This window comes from Phacochoerus africanus, chromosome 5 (assembly GCF_016906955.1).
Source record: "Phacochoerus africanus isolate WHEZ1 chromosome 5, ROS_Pafr_v1, whole genome shotgun sequence".
NCBI classification, from domain to species: Eukaryota; Metazoa; Chordata; class Mammalia; order Artiodactyla; family Suidae; genus Phacochoerus; species Phacochoerus africanus.
The window spans coordinates 42,677,797-42,692,950 of record NC_062548.1 but is presented as its reverse complement, the minus strand read 5'-3'; the positions used below and the strand labels follow the sequence as shown (position 1 = coordinate 42,692,950).

The 15,154-nt window shown below is 54.5% G+C and overlaps 1 protein-coding gene across 4 annotated transcripts in view; it reads left to right on the top strand.

Annotated features, from left to right (window-relative positions):
- The window catches only part of MGRN1 (mahogunin ring finger 1), a 54,910-nt gene that overhangs the window by 34,540 nt on the left and 5,216 nt on the right, over nt 1-15,154 (top strand). For 2 of the 4 annotated variants that reach the window (XM_047780606.1, XM_047780608.1), the window contains exons 10-15: nt 288-447; nt 4,854-4,963; nt 7,348-7,413; nt 8,872-9,098; nt 10,986-11,085; nt 11,407-11,452. In XM_047780606.1, coding sequence (XP_047636562.1) covers nt 288-447; nt 4,854-4,963; nt 7,348-7,413; nt 8,872-9,098; nt 10,986-11,085; nt 11,407-11,452 — 709 coding nt within the window. The remainder of the gene's footprint in view (nt 1-287; nt 448-4,853; nt 4,964-7,347; nt 7,414-8,871; nt 9,099-10,985; nt 11,086-11,406; nt 11,453-15,154) is intronic. The other 2 variants (XM_047780607.1, XM_047780609.1) reach the window with 1 other exon arrangement.

Sequence of the window (15,154 nt, the reverse complement as noted above, 5' to 3'; positions counted from 1 at the left end):
TACTTAAGGAAAACATTTCAACGTGTTAGCCTTGCCTGACTTTTCTGTTTGTTTTAACCAAGTGAATGGGCAGCCTTGGAAGCCACGTTCTGTCAGGTCCCCTCTCTCCCCGTTTCCTCCCTGGATCTGAGGAACAGGAGACCCGAGTTCTCATCCTCTGCCCCCGGGGCCTTCCCTGTGCCCCCGCAGCCCCCAGAGGAAGTGGGACGGGAAGGCTCCAACCCCACCCTCACCCCCGGCCTCCGGCCTCGGGAGCCACCAACCTGGGCCCCTGGGTGTCCCCGCAGCCCTCGGACGAGGAGAACAGCGACAACAGCAACGAGTGTGTGGTGTGCCTGTCAGACCTGCGGGACACGCTGATCCTGCCCTGCCGCCACCTGTGCCTCTGCAACTCGTGCGCGGACACGCTGCGCTACCAGGCCAGCAACTGCCCCATCTGCCGGCTGCGTGAGTGGGGCCACGTGGGGAGAGGGGCTGGTGGTTGACACAGCATGTGACAGCCGTGACGACGGCGGTGGCGTAGTCTGTCCCTGGGGACGTGAGGCTCGGGACGATCGGCCAGGAGGGGCTGCAGGGCCGTGTGTGTGGTGACCTGCATGGAAGTTTATCAGTCAAATCTGGATTTCAAAGAGTTATGGGAGGAGTTCCCAACGTGGCTCAGTGGGTTAGGAACCCAACTAGTATCAATGAGATGTGGGTTCCATCCCTGGTCTCACTCAGTGGGTTAAGGATCTGGTGTTGCCATGAGCTGTGGTGTAGGTCGCAGATGTGGCTCAGATCTGGAGTTGCTGTGGCTGTGGTGTAGGCCGGCAGCTGTAGCTCCGATTTGATCCCTAGCCTGGGAACCTCCATATGCCGCAGGTGTGGCCCTAAAAGATGAAAGACCCCCCCCAAAAAAAATAATAATAGAAAGAATTGGGAGTTCCCTGGTGGCACAGTGGGTTAAGGATTGGCGTTGTAACTGCTGTGGTGTGGATTCAGTCCTTGGCCCTGGAACTTCACCTGCTGTGGATGTGCCCCCCTGCCCCTGCAAAAAAGTCTGTGGGAAATATTTGGATTAAAAATTACAGTGAAGGAGTTCCCGTCGTGGCGCAGTGGTTAACGAATCCGACTAGGAACCATGAGGTTGCGGGTTCGGTCCCTGCCCTTGCTCAGTGGGTTAACGATCTGGCGTGAGCTGTGGTGTAGGTTGCAGATGCGGCTCGGATCCCACGTTGCTGTGGCTCTGGCGTAGGCCGGTGGCTACAGCTCCAATTCGACCCCTAGCCTGGGAACCTCCATATGCCGCGGGAGTGGCCCAAAGAAATAGCAAAGAGACAAAAAAAAAAAAAAATTACAGTGAAATGAAAAAGGTGCTGAGGAGTTCCTCTCGTGGCTCAGCAGAAAGCAATCCCAACAAGGATCCATTAGGACGCAGGTTTGATCCCTGGCCTTGCTCAGTAGGTTAAGGATCTGGTGTTGCCGTGAGCTGTGGTGTAGGTTGCAGACATGGCTCAAATCCTGCATTGCTGTGACTGTGGTGTAGGCTGGCGGCTACAGTTCTGATTCAACCCCTAGCCTGGGAACCTCTGTATGCTGTGGGCGCGGCCCTAAAAAGACAGAAAAAAAAAGGAAAAAGAAAAATGTACTGAGTGTAAACGATCAAGGGTTAAATTCAGTTTCTTTGAGCATCCAGCTTTTCTCGGTCAAAGGTGGTCACACTGGGCCTAATTCTAAATGAAATCTCTGTCCTCTGATAGAATAAACATTCTTAGGGAGTTTCCGTCATGGCTCAGTGGAGATGAATCTGACCAGTATCCATGAGGATGCAGGTTTGATCCCTGGCCTCGCTCAGTGGGTTAAGGATCCGGTGTTGCCTTGAGCTGTGGTGTAGGTCGAAGATGCGGCTCAGATCTGGCGTTGCTGTGGCTCTGGTATAGGCCGGCAGCTGCAGTTCCGATTGGATACCTAGCCTGGGAATCTCCATATGCCGAGGGTGCGGCCCTAAAAAAGAAAAAAAAAAAAAAAGAATCAATATTCTGAGGCTGTAGGTCCTGCTGGTGGGTCCACATCCTGGCCTGGTTCCTGCTGGGTCCACGAGGGACTGGGTGTGGGTGGTGAGAGCACCCTCCTGTGGGAGCTGCGGGGCCTGCTCTCTGAGTAGGCAAATGACAGCTTGTTTTGGTTTTAGCATCAAGACTATCGGATGGATGTATTTCTAGCTTCTGTTTTCTGTTGGAGGATAGTTGATGTACAGTGTTGTGTCAGTTTCGGGTGTACAGCAGAGCAACTGAGTTACACATACACGGGTGTGTCTCCGTTCTTGTCAGATTCCTTTCCCGTGTAGTTTATTAGGGTATTGAGTAGAGTTCCCTGTGCGTATGGTACATCCTTGTTGGTTGTCTGTTTTTCCGTATAGTAGTGTGTGTGTGTTAATTCCAAACTCCTCATTTATCCTCCCGACAGACATCAGATGTATTAAGTCACTTTCAGAAGTGATGTATTGGTAGATGTATAACTCCAGAGCATAGAGATAGCTCTTTCTTGCTAACATTTAGGTCTTAAGTTCATGACTGTTCATTATAAGACTTTTCCATTGAATCATTCACAGCTGTATTAAAATTATACTTCAAAGCAATTAATCACTATGGCCTTGGGAAACCCTAGGGGCGTAAAAAGGTTTGGTTTTTGTTTTTTTTAGGGCAGGCTGTGGCAGCCTGGAGGTTCCCAGGCTAGGGGTCTAATTGGAGCTACAGCTGCTGGCCTACACCACAGCCACAGCAACATGGGATCCAAGCTGCGTCTGTGACCTACGCCACAGCTCGAGGCAACGCTGGATCCTTAACCCACTGAGCAAGGCCAGGAATTGAACTTGAGTCCTCATGGATACTAGTCGGGCTCATTACCTCTAAGCTGCAACATTAACTCCCAGTTTTCAGTAACAAATTAATACACTCTTTTTAATATCTCATGGAATATCACTTCATGACCAACTTAATTTTCACAAAACAAATTCTTCATATATGAAAACTAAAATAAAATTGTGGTTATCACAGTTTTATCAGCTATATTTGATTTGGTTTGGTTTTGTTTTTAGGGCCATGCCTGCGGCATATGGAGATTCCCAGGCTAGGGGTCAAATCAGAGCTACAGCTGCCGGTCTACATCACAGCCACAGCAACACCAGATCTGAGCTGCATCTGCGACCTACACACCACAGCTCATGGCAACGCCGGATCCTTAACCTACTGAGCGAGGCCAGGGACCGAACCCGAAACTTCATGGTTCCTAGTCAGATTCATTTGCTCTGCACCACAACAGGAACTCCGCATCAGCTATATTTGAGTAAAATTCTTTGTATCTGAGGATTACTGTCTTCCGGAAATCATTTGTACTTTTTCAATCTCCGAAAGCAGCATGCTTCCTTTGAGCTTCTGGGAAGGAATCTATTCAAAGTCTTTCATTTATTTATTTTTGGCTGCACGAACAGTATTCAGAAGTTCCAGGGCAGAGGATTGAACCCTTGCCACAGCAGCACCCTGAACCACAGCAGTGACAACACTGGATGCTTAATCTGCTGCACCACCAGGGAACTCCCTATTTTGTTAAATTCCATATATAAGTGAAATCATACAGTATTTGTTTTTATCTGGCTTATTTCATTTAGCATAATGTCTATCCATGTTGTCATTAGTGGCAGGATTTTATTCTTTTTTATGGCTGAGTAATAGTCCGTTGTATACACACCACATCTTTTTTATCCATTTGTATTGATGGGCTTCTGTATCTGGGGTATTATGAATAATGCTGCAGTGAACATAGGGGTGCATGTATCTTTTCTGACTAGTGGGATTTTCTCCTTTGGCTAAATATCCAGGAGTGGAATCATTAGATCGTGTGATAGTTCTTTTTTATTTTATTTTTGGCTTTTCGGGGCCACCCCTGCCATATATGGAGGTTCCCAGGCTAGGGATCCAGTTAGAGCTACGGCGCCAGCCTATGGCACAGCCATAGCAACGCAGGATCTAAGCTACGTCTGCGATCCACACCACAGCTCATGGCAATGCCGGATCCTTGACACACTGAGCAAGGCCAGGGATCGAACCTGCGTCCTCGTGGATGCCAGTCAGATCCATTTCCACTGCATCACGACAGGAGCTCCCCTATCTTTTCACTTTCTGCGGACCCTCCATGCTGTTTCCCATAGTGGCTGTACCAGCTTGCATTCCCGCCGCCCGTGCACGAGGCTTCCCTCTGCTCCGCTCTGCTCCCTGTCCTCCCCGGACCTTACGTGTTGTCTTTTTGTGAAGAGTCATTCTGACAGGTGCGGGGTGTGGTTCAGAGTTGTGTTTCTCTGGCTCGTAAAGTTGGGCATTTTCTCATGTGCCTGTTGGCTAGCTGTGTGTCTTTTCTGGAAAAAACAAAATCTGTTCTGATCCTCTGCCCATTTTACTTTATTTGTTTCTCTGCCCATTTTGTAAGTTGAGTTGCTTGTTTTTATGGTGAACAGTGTGACCGGTTTGTACACAGATACTTATGTGCGGATTTTAACCTCTTTTCAGATGCGTTCTTTGCAGATACCTTTCCCGTTCCGTCAGCGCCCTTCTCGTTTTGTTGTCTCCTTTGCTGTGCAGAAGCTCTTAGGTTTGAGGTGGCCCTCTGTGTTTATTTTTGCTTTTGTTTCTCTTGCCTGAGGAGACTCCCCCCCCCCAAATATTACTGAGAGTGGCATCAAAGAGAATCCTGCCTTTGACCAGCCACGTGGCTTGTCCTGGGACTGCGGCAGGGTGACTGGGCGGCCAGCGTCCCCGAACCTTGGAGGGTCTCCGTGGTGCTGCCTCCTGCCTGACCTGAACCCCGTCCTTCTGCCGCAGCTTTCCGGGCCCTGCTGCAGATCCGGGCAGTGAGGAAGAAGCCAGGGGCCCTGTCCCCCATCTCCTTCAGCCCCGTTTTGGCCCAGAGCATGGACCATGAGGAGCATTCTGTAAGTGCCTCTTCCTGCCCCGGAGGGCGTGGGGTGGAGTGGGGGAGCCTGGAGGACGCCCCCGCCCTGTGTGCGGGGTGCACCTTCGGGTGAGGCCAGTGCCCAGCTCCCGGTGGGCCCGGCCGTGAAGGAGGCCCTGAAGGGGTGGCCAGAAGGAGGCGCCCAGGCTCTGCCCTCTGGGCAGCTCCAGGCTGGGCCCCAGACTGTCGGGCCAGCAGCCCCGCCTGCCACCCCTCTGGCCTCTGACTCATCGGCCCAGTGGGCCAGGGGTGGTCCTGCTGGGCAGCTCTGAGGACGAGTAGGGTGACCAGGCCGGGCCCGGCGAGCACCAGCTGCCAGAGTGTCGCTACTTCTGCCAATAGCAGGTGCCTGCAGTGTGGGTCACCCTGCATGGCGTCTGAGCTGCGGTGTCCGTTCCCCTTGCTCCACGAAGCCGGAAGGCCAGGGTCGCCCTGTTCCTGCCCGAGGGCGGCTGTGACACATCCTCACTCCTGCCCACCTGTCCCCTGCCTGGGCACGCAGGACAGCACCCAGCTGCCGTCTACCTCGCTTGCTCCCCGAGAACTGTGGGTCAGACCTTGGTGCAGCGGGCGAGAGTGAGATGGGCAGAGACAGAGACAGGGAGGGAGAGACGCAGGTGGGGATGGGGGCCGAAGGGGGGCCTCCGAGCTGGACGGGTGGGGCCAAAGGATGGAGCATGGACATGGGGCAGACCGGGCTCTCCAGCTCCTGGGTCCTGGCTGGCTCCGAGGGTTGTCAGCCAGTGAGCCTGTGTTCTTGCTTCTTGATTGAGGTGGTTTGGATCCAGTGAGCCTTAGAGGCCCTGCCATGTCTCTAAAAAGGAAAAACGGAGAGTCCCCGTTGGGCTTAGCAGGTTAAAGAACCTGACCAGTATCCATGAGGATGCAGGTTCGATCCCTGGCCTGGCCCAGTGGGTAAAGGATCCGGCATTAGCCGCAAGCTTTGCTGTAGGTCTCAGACATGGCTCGGATCTGGCATGGCTGTGGCTGTGGTGTAGGCCAGCAGCTGCAGCTCCAGTTCAACCCATAGCCTGGAAGCTTCCATATGCTGAGGGTGTGGCTGTAGAAAGAAGAAAGGAAAAGAAAAGAATGAATAAATAAGTAAATAAATGAAAAGGAAAACGCCCTGGATTGGCCTGCCCACAGCACAGGGCCAGCAGGTGTGTATTTTCTGCCCAGTGTCTCTGAAAATTGGGCCAATGTTTAGATGTCTGGGAATTTTCCTTAAGACTCAGGTTTCTTGCTTTGCTTTTGAAATCTGAGGGTGTGGTCTCGCCACTGGATCAGGGGTAAGGCTGCCCCTGTGGGTGGGGTGCCCGTCACCCCACTTCTCCTGGGCCAGCCGCACTGTTTTGCCTGCCGGGCGCCCGTCAGCACCAGGGCTCCCGGCTCCAAAACAGGCCCTCTGACCACTGAAGAATGGACTTGATATCGGAACAGCGCCCTTTCTCCCATACCATGATTTTGGTGGAGAGAGCAGCTCACTGGCCACCCTGCGGCATGTGGAGTTCCTGGGCCAGGGATCAGAGCCAAGGTGCATTTGCCACCTATGCTGCAGCTGCTGCAACGCCAAATCCCTACCCCACTGTGCCAGACTGGGGAGCCATCCTGCATCCCAGCACTCCCAAGATGCTGCGTGATCCTGTTGCGCCATGGTGGGAATTCCAGGGGTGGGTTGTCATTGTCACCCCTCTGTTTCTGTCCTGGTGTCTGAGGGTCAGGCAGGACCCTCCTGTGTGTCCCTTTTGTCTTGGAGCTGAGGTGCCCCCACTGTGCAGGGCAGCCTGGGCCTGGGCCGGTGGCCTCGCAGGTTCCAGAGCGCCTTCCTCTCTGGAGGTTCCGTCCCAAGGAAGTGGCCCTTGTTGTCTGTCCCATTCCCTGCGTGGCCGTTGCCACACATCACGGGAGAGCCCAACTGCTGCGCTTTCTCCCGTGAGTCGGTTCGGATCCCTGCAGAGCAGGGGTGATCGGGGCCTGTAACTCCACCTTTAGGGCTGAGACTTGGTGATAAGATGATGAGGCCGTGCTGGTCCTTGAAGATGTTGCTGGGCTTTGGGGTCCCCTCCCTAAGCCCAGCTGGGCCCACATGTGGGGAGCCCCCAGGCACTCTCATGCCCGCCCCCGTCAGGACTTGCTGCTCAGAGGAACCCCCCCGAAAGAGGCCACTGGGCACAGAGTTGGGCTCTTCCAGAGCCGTGCAGATGGGCAGGCCTGCCCCGCCGGGCGCTGCGGTGCCCATGCGCGTGGAGTTTGTGAAGCGTAGGCTCCTGGCTCCCCGAGGCCAGCACCAGGGAGAGCCCTTGCAGCCAGCCCCGGCGCCATGTGGGGTGGCAGCGGTACAACCTATGATTTTTATCTTGACAGTGTCCCTTTAAAAAATCAAAGTCGCACCCCGCCTCACTGGCCAGCAAGAAACCTAAAAGGGAAACAGTAAGTGTGTTTGGCCCTGTGGCTGTGTCTTTGCCCCGTGCCCCAAGTGCCGCACGTGACTCGTACAGGAAGTCACTGTCGCCCCCGCTAACGTGTTCGGTTAATCTGTCACGTCCACTCTCCCCGTCCCAGCATCACCACCCAGGAGGGGAGTTTTGTGGAACAAGCAAAGCTCAAGGTCTGTTGGCGCAAAGCCGGTCTCGCGGTCCCGCCGGGCAGTAGCGCCAGCCCCAGGCGCCCCTTCTCGCCAGCTCTGCCTCCACCCGGCCTCCTGAACGCCCTGGTTTCCCTTTTTTTTCTTGCTGGCAGTGGAATGGCGTTGGAGGTGGAACTAAGGCTTCTGCTCTTGTTGCAAATGTCCCTCGTGCTTGCTCGTCCTGCATCTCTGCTCTGCGGGCCGACACTTGGATTCCTCGCATTTTCCCTGCATCTCGGGCAGCAGGCTGGGGGCCAGGCAGCGGGTGGCGATCGCCGGGCTGGGCCTCAGCCTGGAGCCTCTGCTGAGCCCCAGGCCCCCCATAGAGTTGGGGTCACAGAGGGTCAGCCCAGCGCGAGGTTTTCCTCCTGTTTCGAGGGGCGAAGGGGTTCAGAGTAATTATTTGCCTTTAAACTGAGGGTGGGTTGGGAGCAAATGCCGGCCCTGTGGTCGCAGGGGACTCAGGTGGCCCTTGCTGAGGGCGGGAAGCCCCACCTGGCTCCTGTGCCTCCCCCGGTTCCCCCTCACCTCCCTGCAGGGCAGCGGCCCTTCCCGCCGCAGGTCAGCCGGGCAGGCGGCGTTCCGGGTGGAGAGCGCTGCCCTTCGCCTTGTCAAGGAGGGTGACGGCGGGTTGCTGCCGTGTCCGCACCTGGCACCCGCCCTCCCTTTGCCTTGAACCCTCAAGCGAGACGCAGCCTGTTGATTTGATCCACTCCCAGGGAGGGCGAAACTGTTTCTGAGCAGGGTGCCCCTCAGACTCCCCGGCCCGAGTCAGCCCTGCGGCTGCTCATCCACCCTGTGGCCGGCCGGTCACCCCAGGCCTGCGGAGGCTCTCGGCGGTGCCGGGCGGGGCCTCCCTGGGCCAGACCGCTGGCTCCCACCGGTTTCTCCCGCCTCTGCTCTGGCTTTGCTCCCCTCCTGCGCCTGCCCCTCCTCCCACTAACCCCTCTCTCACTCTCCACCAGGCAGGAGCGGGAAGCCAGGTAGGGGCTGGCTGAGGATGGGGCGGGGGTGGCCTTCCCCAGTGCCCTCTCGTCCTCTGTCCTGGGCACCGACAGGGGCACGTGGGCGGCCAGGGCTGCGTGCTGCAGCTGACGGCCGAGGGTGCCCGGGGCAGGGTGCTGATGAGGGGGCGTGCGTCCCTTGGAGGCGGAGGGGACAGGAGGTGGTCAGACCGTCTGGCCGCCCTGGGCACGAGGCCTCGCGGCCACGGGCAGTGGGCAGGGAGCCAGCCCGGCCCTCACCTGCCCTTGTCCCCGCAGAGCTCCGACAGCATCCCGCCTGGCTACGAGCCCATCTCCCTGCTCGAGGCGCTCAACGGCCTCCGGGCCGTGTCCCCGGCCGTCCCCTCGGTCCCCCTTTATGAAGAGATCACCTACGCGGGCGTCTCGGACGGCCTCTCCCAGGCCACCTGCCCGCTTGCTGCGATGGATCGGATCATGGAAAGTGGCCACCACAAGGGCAAGCCCCGGAGCAAGTCCCCTGACAGGTGAGGTGGCCCCCACTGTGGAAGGTGCGGGGCCTGCCAGGCACACGTGGTCCCCCTTGTTTGTGCCCCACAAGCCGGCCCCCCGGCCTTGCTCGGTAGTGACGGGGCATCGCTGATGTTGAAAGGGACCTTCGAGAGAGGCCTCAGGCCAGAGCCAGCCGAGGTCCCTTGGATGCTTGGAGGAGCCAGCAGCCAGCCTGGCTGTGTTTAGTCTTTCCTCAGCGGTGCTGCTTGTCTCGAGTATAAAGAAGGCACAGGTTCTAGAAAACCACCTTGCTCCTCATCCATGTGACAGAATGACTCCCAACGCACGAAAAGCAGCGGGGGAGTGGAACCAACTAAGTTCTTCTAAGAGCTTGTTCAGCTTATTGGATGTGCAGATGCATTTTTTGATCAAATTTGAGCTATTTTTTTTCCTTTTCTTTTTTTTTTTTTTTGGTTGCACTCATGGCATGTGGAAGTTCCTGGGCCCAGGGATCAAATCTGAGCCACTGCTGTGGCAACACTGGATCCTCTACCTGCTGTAGCACAGCGGGAACTCCCAGGTTTGACTTTTTTTTTTTTGGTTTTGGTTTTTTTGTCTTTTTAGGGCCGCACCTGCAGCATACAGAGGTTCCCAGGCTAGAGGTCAAATCAGAGCTGCAGCCACCGGCCTCCACCACAGCCACGGCCGTGCGGGATCTGAGCTGTGTCTGCGACCTACACCACAGCTCATGGCAACACCAGACCCTTAAGCCACGGAGTGAGGCCAGGGCTCGAGCCTGTGTCCTTATGGATGCTAGTCAGATTCGTTTCTGCCGAGCCATGATGGGAACCCCTGTTTTTAAACATTGCTCTTTGAATCATTTGCTATTCTTCAATGAGTTTTCTTCATAAAAATTGACCAGGTCAGCGGTACAACCAGCCTCTCCACCAGGCTTTCGGACAACGGGCATCAGGGGTTTTGTTTGTTTTTTCAATGGGAAATGCATGGACGTGCCCAGTGTCACTGATTTCAGATGGAATCATGTCTGTACCTAACGCCTCTCTTTCCCTCACCCCTGCCACGCCTTGGTGACAGCGCTTATGCACGCGTCCATCCATCTGTCTGTCCACCTCTCTCGCCTTCCACGCAGAGGCCACAGAGCACCCGTGCAGAGGGACACTTTGCCTTTCCAGGAGCAGCAGTGCTTTCTGTCCCTGGTGGAGGGGCTTTGCATTCTTTGGAGCATTATTTGTTTGCATGAACCAGAACCTTTTCAAGAAATAACAGGTAGTGCGTAATTCTCTTCTTTCTCTTGATGTGGCCTCCTCGTTGTCTTCTGGGGTAGGATATCTTCTTGAAGGTTTCTGGTCCATTTGGTTATGGACCAGAAACCAGCCTTTAGTTGTGAATTTTGTTGTTTTTAGGAGAGAAGTTGAGCTCCAGTCCTTCTATTCCGCCATCTTAATCCTATCCTTAAACTTTTTTTTCTAGAGTTCCTGTTGTGGCTCAGTGGGTTAAGAACCCAACTAGCATCCATGAGGATACGAGTTTCATTCCCGTCCCCCGCTCAGTGGGTTAAGGATCCAGCATTGCCCTGAGCTATGGTGTAGGCTCAGATCTCTCGTTGCTGTGGCTGTGGTGTAGGCTGGCAGCTGCAGCTCTGATTCAACTCCTAGCCTGGGAACCTCCACATGCCACAGGTGCAGCTGTAAAAAGATTAAAAAAAAAAAAAAGCCAGTGTGGGTCTCTCCTGATGCCCCCTCACCCCTCAAGGCCGGGCCATCGAGATCCCTTCTCTGGAAACAGTGCACAGGCCTGTGGCAGCAGTGGGGGGACCCCTGCCACTGTGCACCTTCATGGGGGCATTGGCTTGGGTGGGGCTGGCGTTGCTGAAACACTGTCCTCCGCCCACTCTGTCCCAGCACCATGCGGTCCCCCTCGTCACCCATCCATGAAGAGGACGACTCGGAGGCTCTGCCCCCGCTGAGCACAGCGGGGCTGGCGCTGAGCAGTTCCCCCGAGGTGAGGCCCCCTCCTGCCGAACTCAGTGCTGCCCTGTGTCCTGCTGTCCCCACCGCCCATCTGTAGGCCTCCCAGAGCCCTGGTCCCATCCCGCCACTTTCTCACTCGGTGACCTTGGCCTCTGTGACTCCCCCGAGCCTCAGTTTCCTCACCCGAGGGGTGGGTGCTCTCCCACAGACAGAGCCCTGTGAAGCTGTGGGGGGGCGAAGCACCCAGTAGGCACTGTGGGTCCCAGACTGGCCTCGCCCGGGGTCCTCTCCCTGTGGCCTGGTGCTGGGCTGTCAGCCCCAGGAGTCAGGCGCATTTTGCTCTGTTTTCTAGAGCTTCCTAACGGAGGAGGTTGATGAGACTGTGTCACTAAAGCAAGGTAAGCCCCCCCGCCCGAGGCTCTGACGCCCCCGGCTGTGCTGGGGTCCCAGGACCTCCCAGAGGGACAGCGCTCAGTGACTCCTGGTTCTCCCTGTCTAGCCAACCATTTCAAATAGCAGCCATCCGACTAACTGTTTGCATGGAATAATATTTCCTTCTGTCCTCTCACTTTCACTTGGCACGTGTCCCTAGAACACGTGGGTCTCTTGGAGAGAGCGCGTACACGGGTCTTGTTTCTGGATCCATTCAGCCAGTCTGTGTCTTTTGATTGGGGCGTGTAGTCCAGTTACATGGACGGTCATGATTGATATGTACGTTCTTACTGCCATTTTATTAACGGTTGGGATTTGCTTTTGTTGGTCTTTTTTCTTCTTCTATTTTCTTCTCTTGTGGTTTGATGACTATCTTTAGTGTTGTGTTTGGATTGCTTTTTCTTATTTGTGTGGGATCCTATTGTAGGTTTTTGGTTGGCAGTTACCATGAAATTTTGATAGAGGAGTCTATATACAGACGAGATTGTTTTAACTTGTTGGTGTCTTAATTGCAAGTGCACCTCCAGTGTCCTGCATTTGTACCCTCCTTTTCTCATGATTTCTGGTTTTGGTGGCATGTTTGTGTGTGGGTGATTTCCCACCTTTACTGTATGTGTGCCTTTACCCGTGAGCCTTGTCATTTGTAATATTTTTGTTTCTAGTTGTGGCCTTTTCTTTTCCACCTAGAGAAGTTCCTTTAGTATTTGTTGTAGAGCTGGTTTAGTGGTGCTGAGTTCTCTTAGCTTTGCTTGTCTGTAAAGCTTTTGATTTCTCCTTCAAATCTAAATGAAGGCCTTGCTGGGTAAAGTCATCGTGGTTGGAAGTTTTTTCCTTTCATTGCTTTTTTTTTTTTTTTTTGCCATTTTCTTGGGCCGCTCTCACAGCATATGGAGGTTCCCAGGCTAGGGGTCGAATCGGAGCTGTAGCTGCCAGCCTACGCCAGAGCCACAGCAACGCAGGATCCGAGCCGCGTCTGCAACCTACACCACAGCTCACGGCAACGCCAGATCCTTAACCCACTGAGCAAGGGCAGGGATCGAACGCGCAACCTCATGGTTCCTAGTCGGTTTTGTTAACCACTGCGCCACGACGGGAACTCCATCCTTTCATTGCTTTTAAGTATATCGCGCCACGACGGGAACTCCATCCTTTCATTGCTTTTAAGTATATCACGTCACTCCCTTCAGGCCTGCAGAATTTCTGCTGAAAAATCAGCCAGTAGCCTTATTGGGGTTCTCTTGTATGTTAATTTGTATCTTTTCCCTAGCTGCTTTCAGTATTTTCTCTTTGTCTTTAATTTTGGTGAGTTTGATTGCTATGTGTCTCGGGGTGTTCCTCCTTGGGTGTATTTTATATGGGACTCGTCATGCTTCCCGGGTTTGCGTGAGTGGTTCCTTTCCCATGTGAGGCAAGTTTTCAGGCATTATCTCTTCAAATATTTTCTCTACCCCCTTTTTCTCTCCTCTCCTGGGTATCCCTATAATACAGATGTTTTAGCATTTAATGTTGTCCCAGAGTTCTCTTAGACTGTCTTCATTTCTTTTCTTTTTTCTTTTTTGTCTTTTTAGGGCTGAAGCTGCCACATATGGAGGTTCCCAGGCTATGGGTCTAATCAGACAGAGCTGTAGCCACCGGCTTACACCACAGCTATGCCAGATCTGTGCCGAATCTGCAACCTTATACCACAGCTCATGGCAACGTTGGATCCTTAACCCACTGAGTGAGGCTGGGGATTGAACCCGCAACCTCATGGTTCCTAGTCGGATTTGTTTCCGCTGCGCCATGGCAGGAACTCCTTTTCATTTTTTTTCAATCATTTTTCTCTTTTCTGTTCCTTGTTAGTGATTTCCACTAGTCTGTCTTCCACCTCGCTTATTTGTTCTTCTGCCTCCTGTATTTTGCTGTTGGTTGCTTCTAATGAATTTTTTATTTCAGTTACTGTATTTTGCATCTCTGCTTGCTTAATCCTTAAATCTTCTCTTTCTTTGCTCAGTGTTTCCTATAATTGATCAATCTTTGCCTTCACTTTATTTCCAAGATCCTGAATCATCTTTACTGTCATCAGCCTAAAGTCTTTTTCATGGAGACTGGCAATCTCCAGATCTCTTAGCCGTTTTTCTGAGGTTTTTTATTGCTCCCTTATCTGAGTCATAATTCTCTGCCTGTTCATTTTGTGTGGATTTTTGGTGTGGTCTCCTTTTTGCAGACAATAGAGTTGTAGCCTCTCTTGTTTCTGGTGGCTGCCCCCGTGTGGCTGAAGTTGGTACCGGGGGCTTGCTGCAGGCTTCCTGATGGGAGGCACTGGTACCTGCTGACTGGTGGGTGGACCTGATTCTTATCCCTCTGGTGGCTGGGGCTTTGTTTGGGTGAGATTAGAAGAGGGCTCTGTCCCTGGAGGGTCTTTAGGCAGCTTGTTTGCTGTGGGCTGTGTTCCCACCTGGTTTGTTGTTTGGCTTGGGGCTTCTCAGCCCTAAGTGGCTAGGGCTAGAGTTTTTCAAATTGGCCACCTCGAGAGGAGTTCAGGCTGATGATTGTTCCTGAGACCTTTGTCTCCAATGTCCTTCCCCCATGGTGGGCCTCAGTCACCCCGTTTTCCAAGGAGATCCTCCAAGAACCTCAGGCAGGTCTGACGCAGATTCCTCTGGAGTCTCTATTTTGCCCTGTTGCCCCCAGTCCCGTGGCGCTCCTGCGCACAAGCCCCACTGGCCCTCAATGCCAAATGCCCCAGGGGATCCTCCTCCCAAGGCCAGTTCCCCAGGCCTGGGGACCTGGTGTGGAGCTCAGGACGCTCACTCTTGTGGATGAGTCTCTGCAGTGTACTTCCTTTCCAGTCTGTGGGCTGCCCACCCAGCAGGTACAGGGTTGTGATCTAATGTGGTGGGTGTGGCCTCCTCTTTGTCTCGCGGAGTAGGGTATCTTTCTGGATAGTTTGCAGTCTGTAGGTTGAAGGTTGTTCAGCAGTTGGTTGTAATTATGTTGCTGTTATGAGAGGCGAGCTCCAGGTCTTCTCCTCCGCCATGGTAATTCTGTCTCCCGTGAATTCTTTTTCTTCCTGCCTGGATAGTTCCGTGTTCCATGCTCTGTGCCTGTCCTCTTGGCCGGGCCACCCGGCCTGGCCTTGGGCCATGCCCGTCCCTGCAGAGTGGGGGTCCCCAGGGTCTCTGGAGCCTCAAGCCTGGCATAGCCAATGACCAGTGTGCGGTGCACAGCTTAGCCACGTGCCCCCCCAGCCCCACCCCCAGTGTGCCCTGTGAAGGAGCCTCAGCCCTTGGCACTTGGTGGCCCCCACCTGCCCCCAGGCTCCAGTCCAGCTGTCACTTGTGTGCACTGGTGCTGAGTGGGGACCCCACCCGAGCACACGGGCCGTGGGTGGCGGTGAGGAGGAGGAGCCTCCGGAGCTTTCCTCTGCCGGCTGGGAACCCTGTGCCTCCTCCAGTCATCCCTCTCCCTGTCAGATGAGGAGACCGAGGCTCAGGGTTGCTGTCAGGGGAGGCCTGGGGCCCCGTAGTTGAGAGTGACAGAGCCAGGAGGTGGCCATGGTGTGGTCAAGGTCCCCAGAGCAAACCGCAGCCCTTCTGTCCCCGTGACCCACGTGCGCCTGCAGTCCGCTGGGCGGGGCCTCAGGCCGGGGCGTGAGGCAGGGTGCCCAGGTTGGGTGTCTGCCCTGT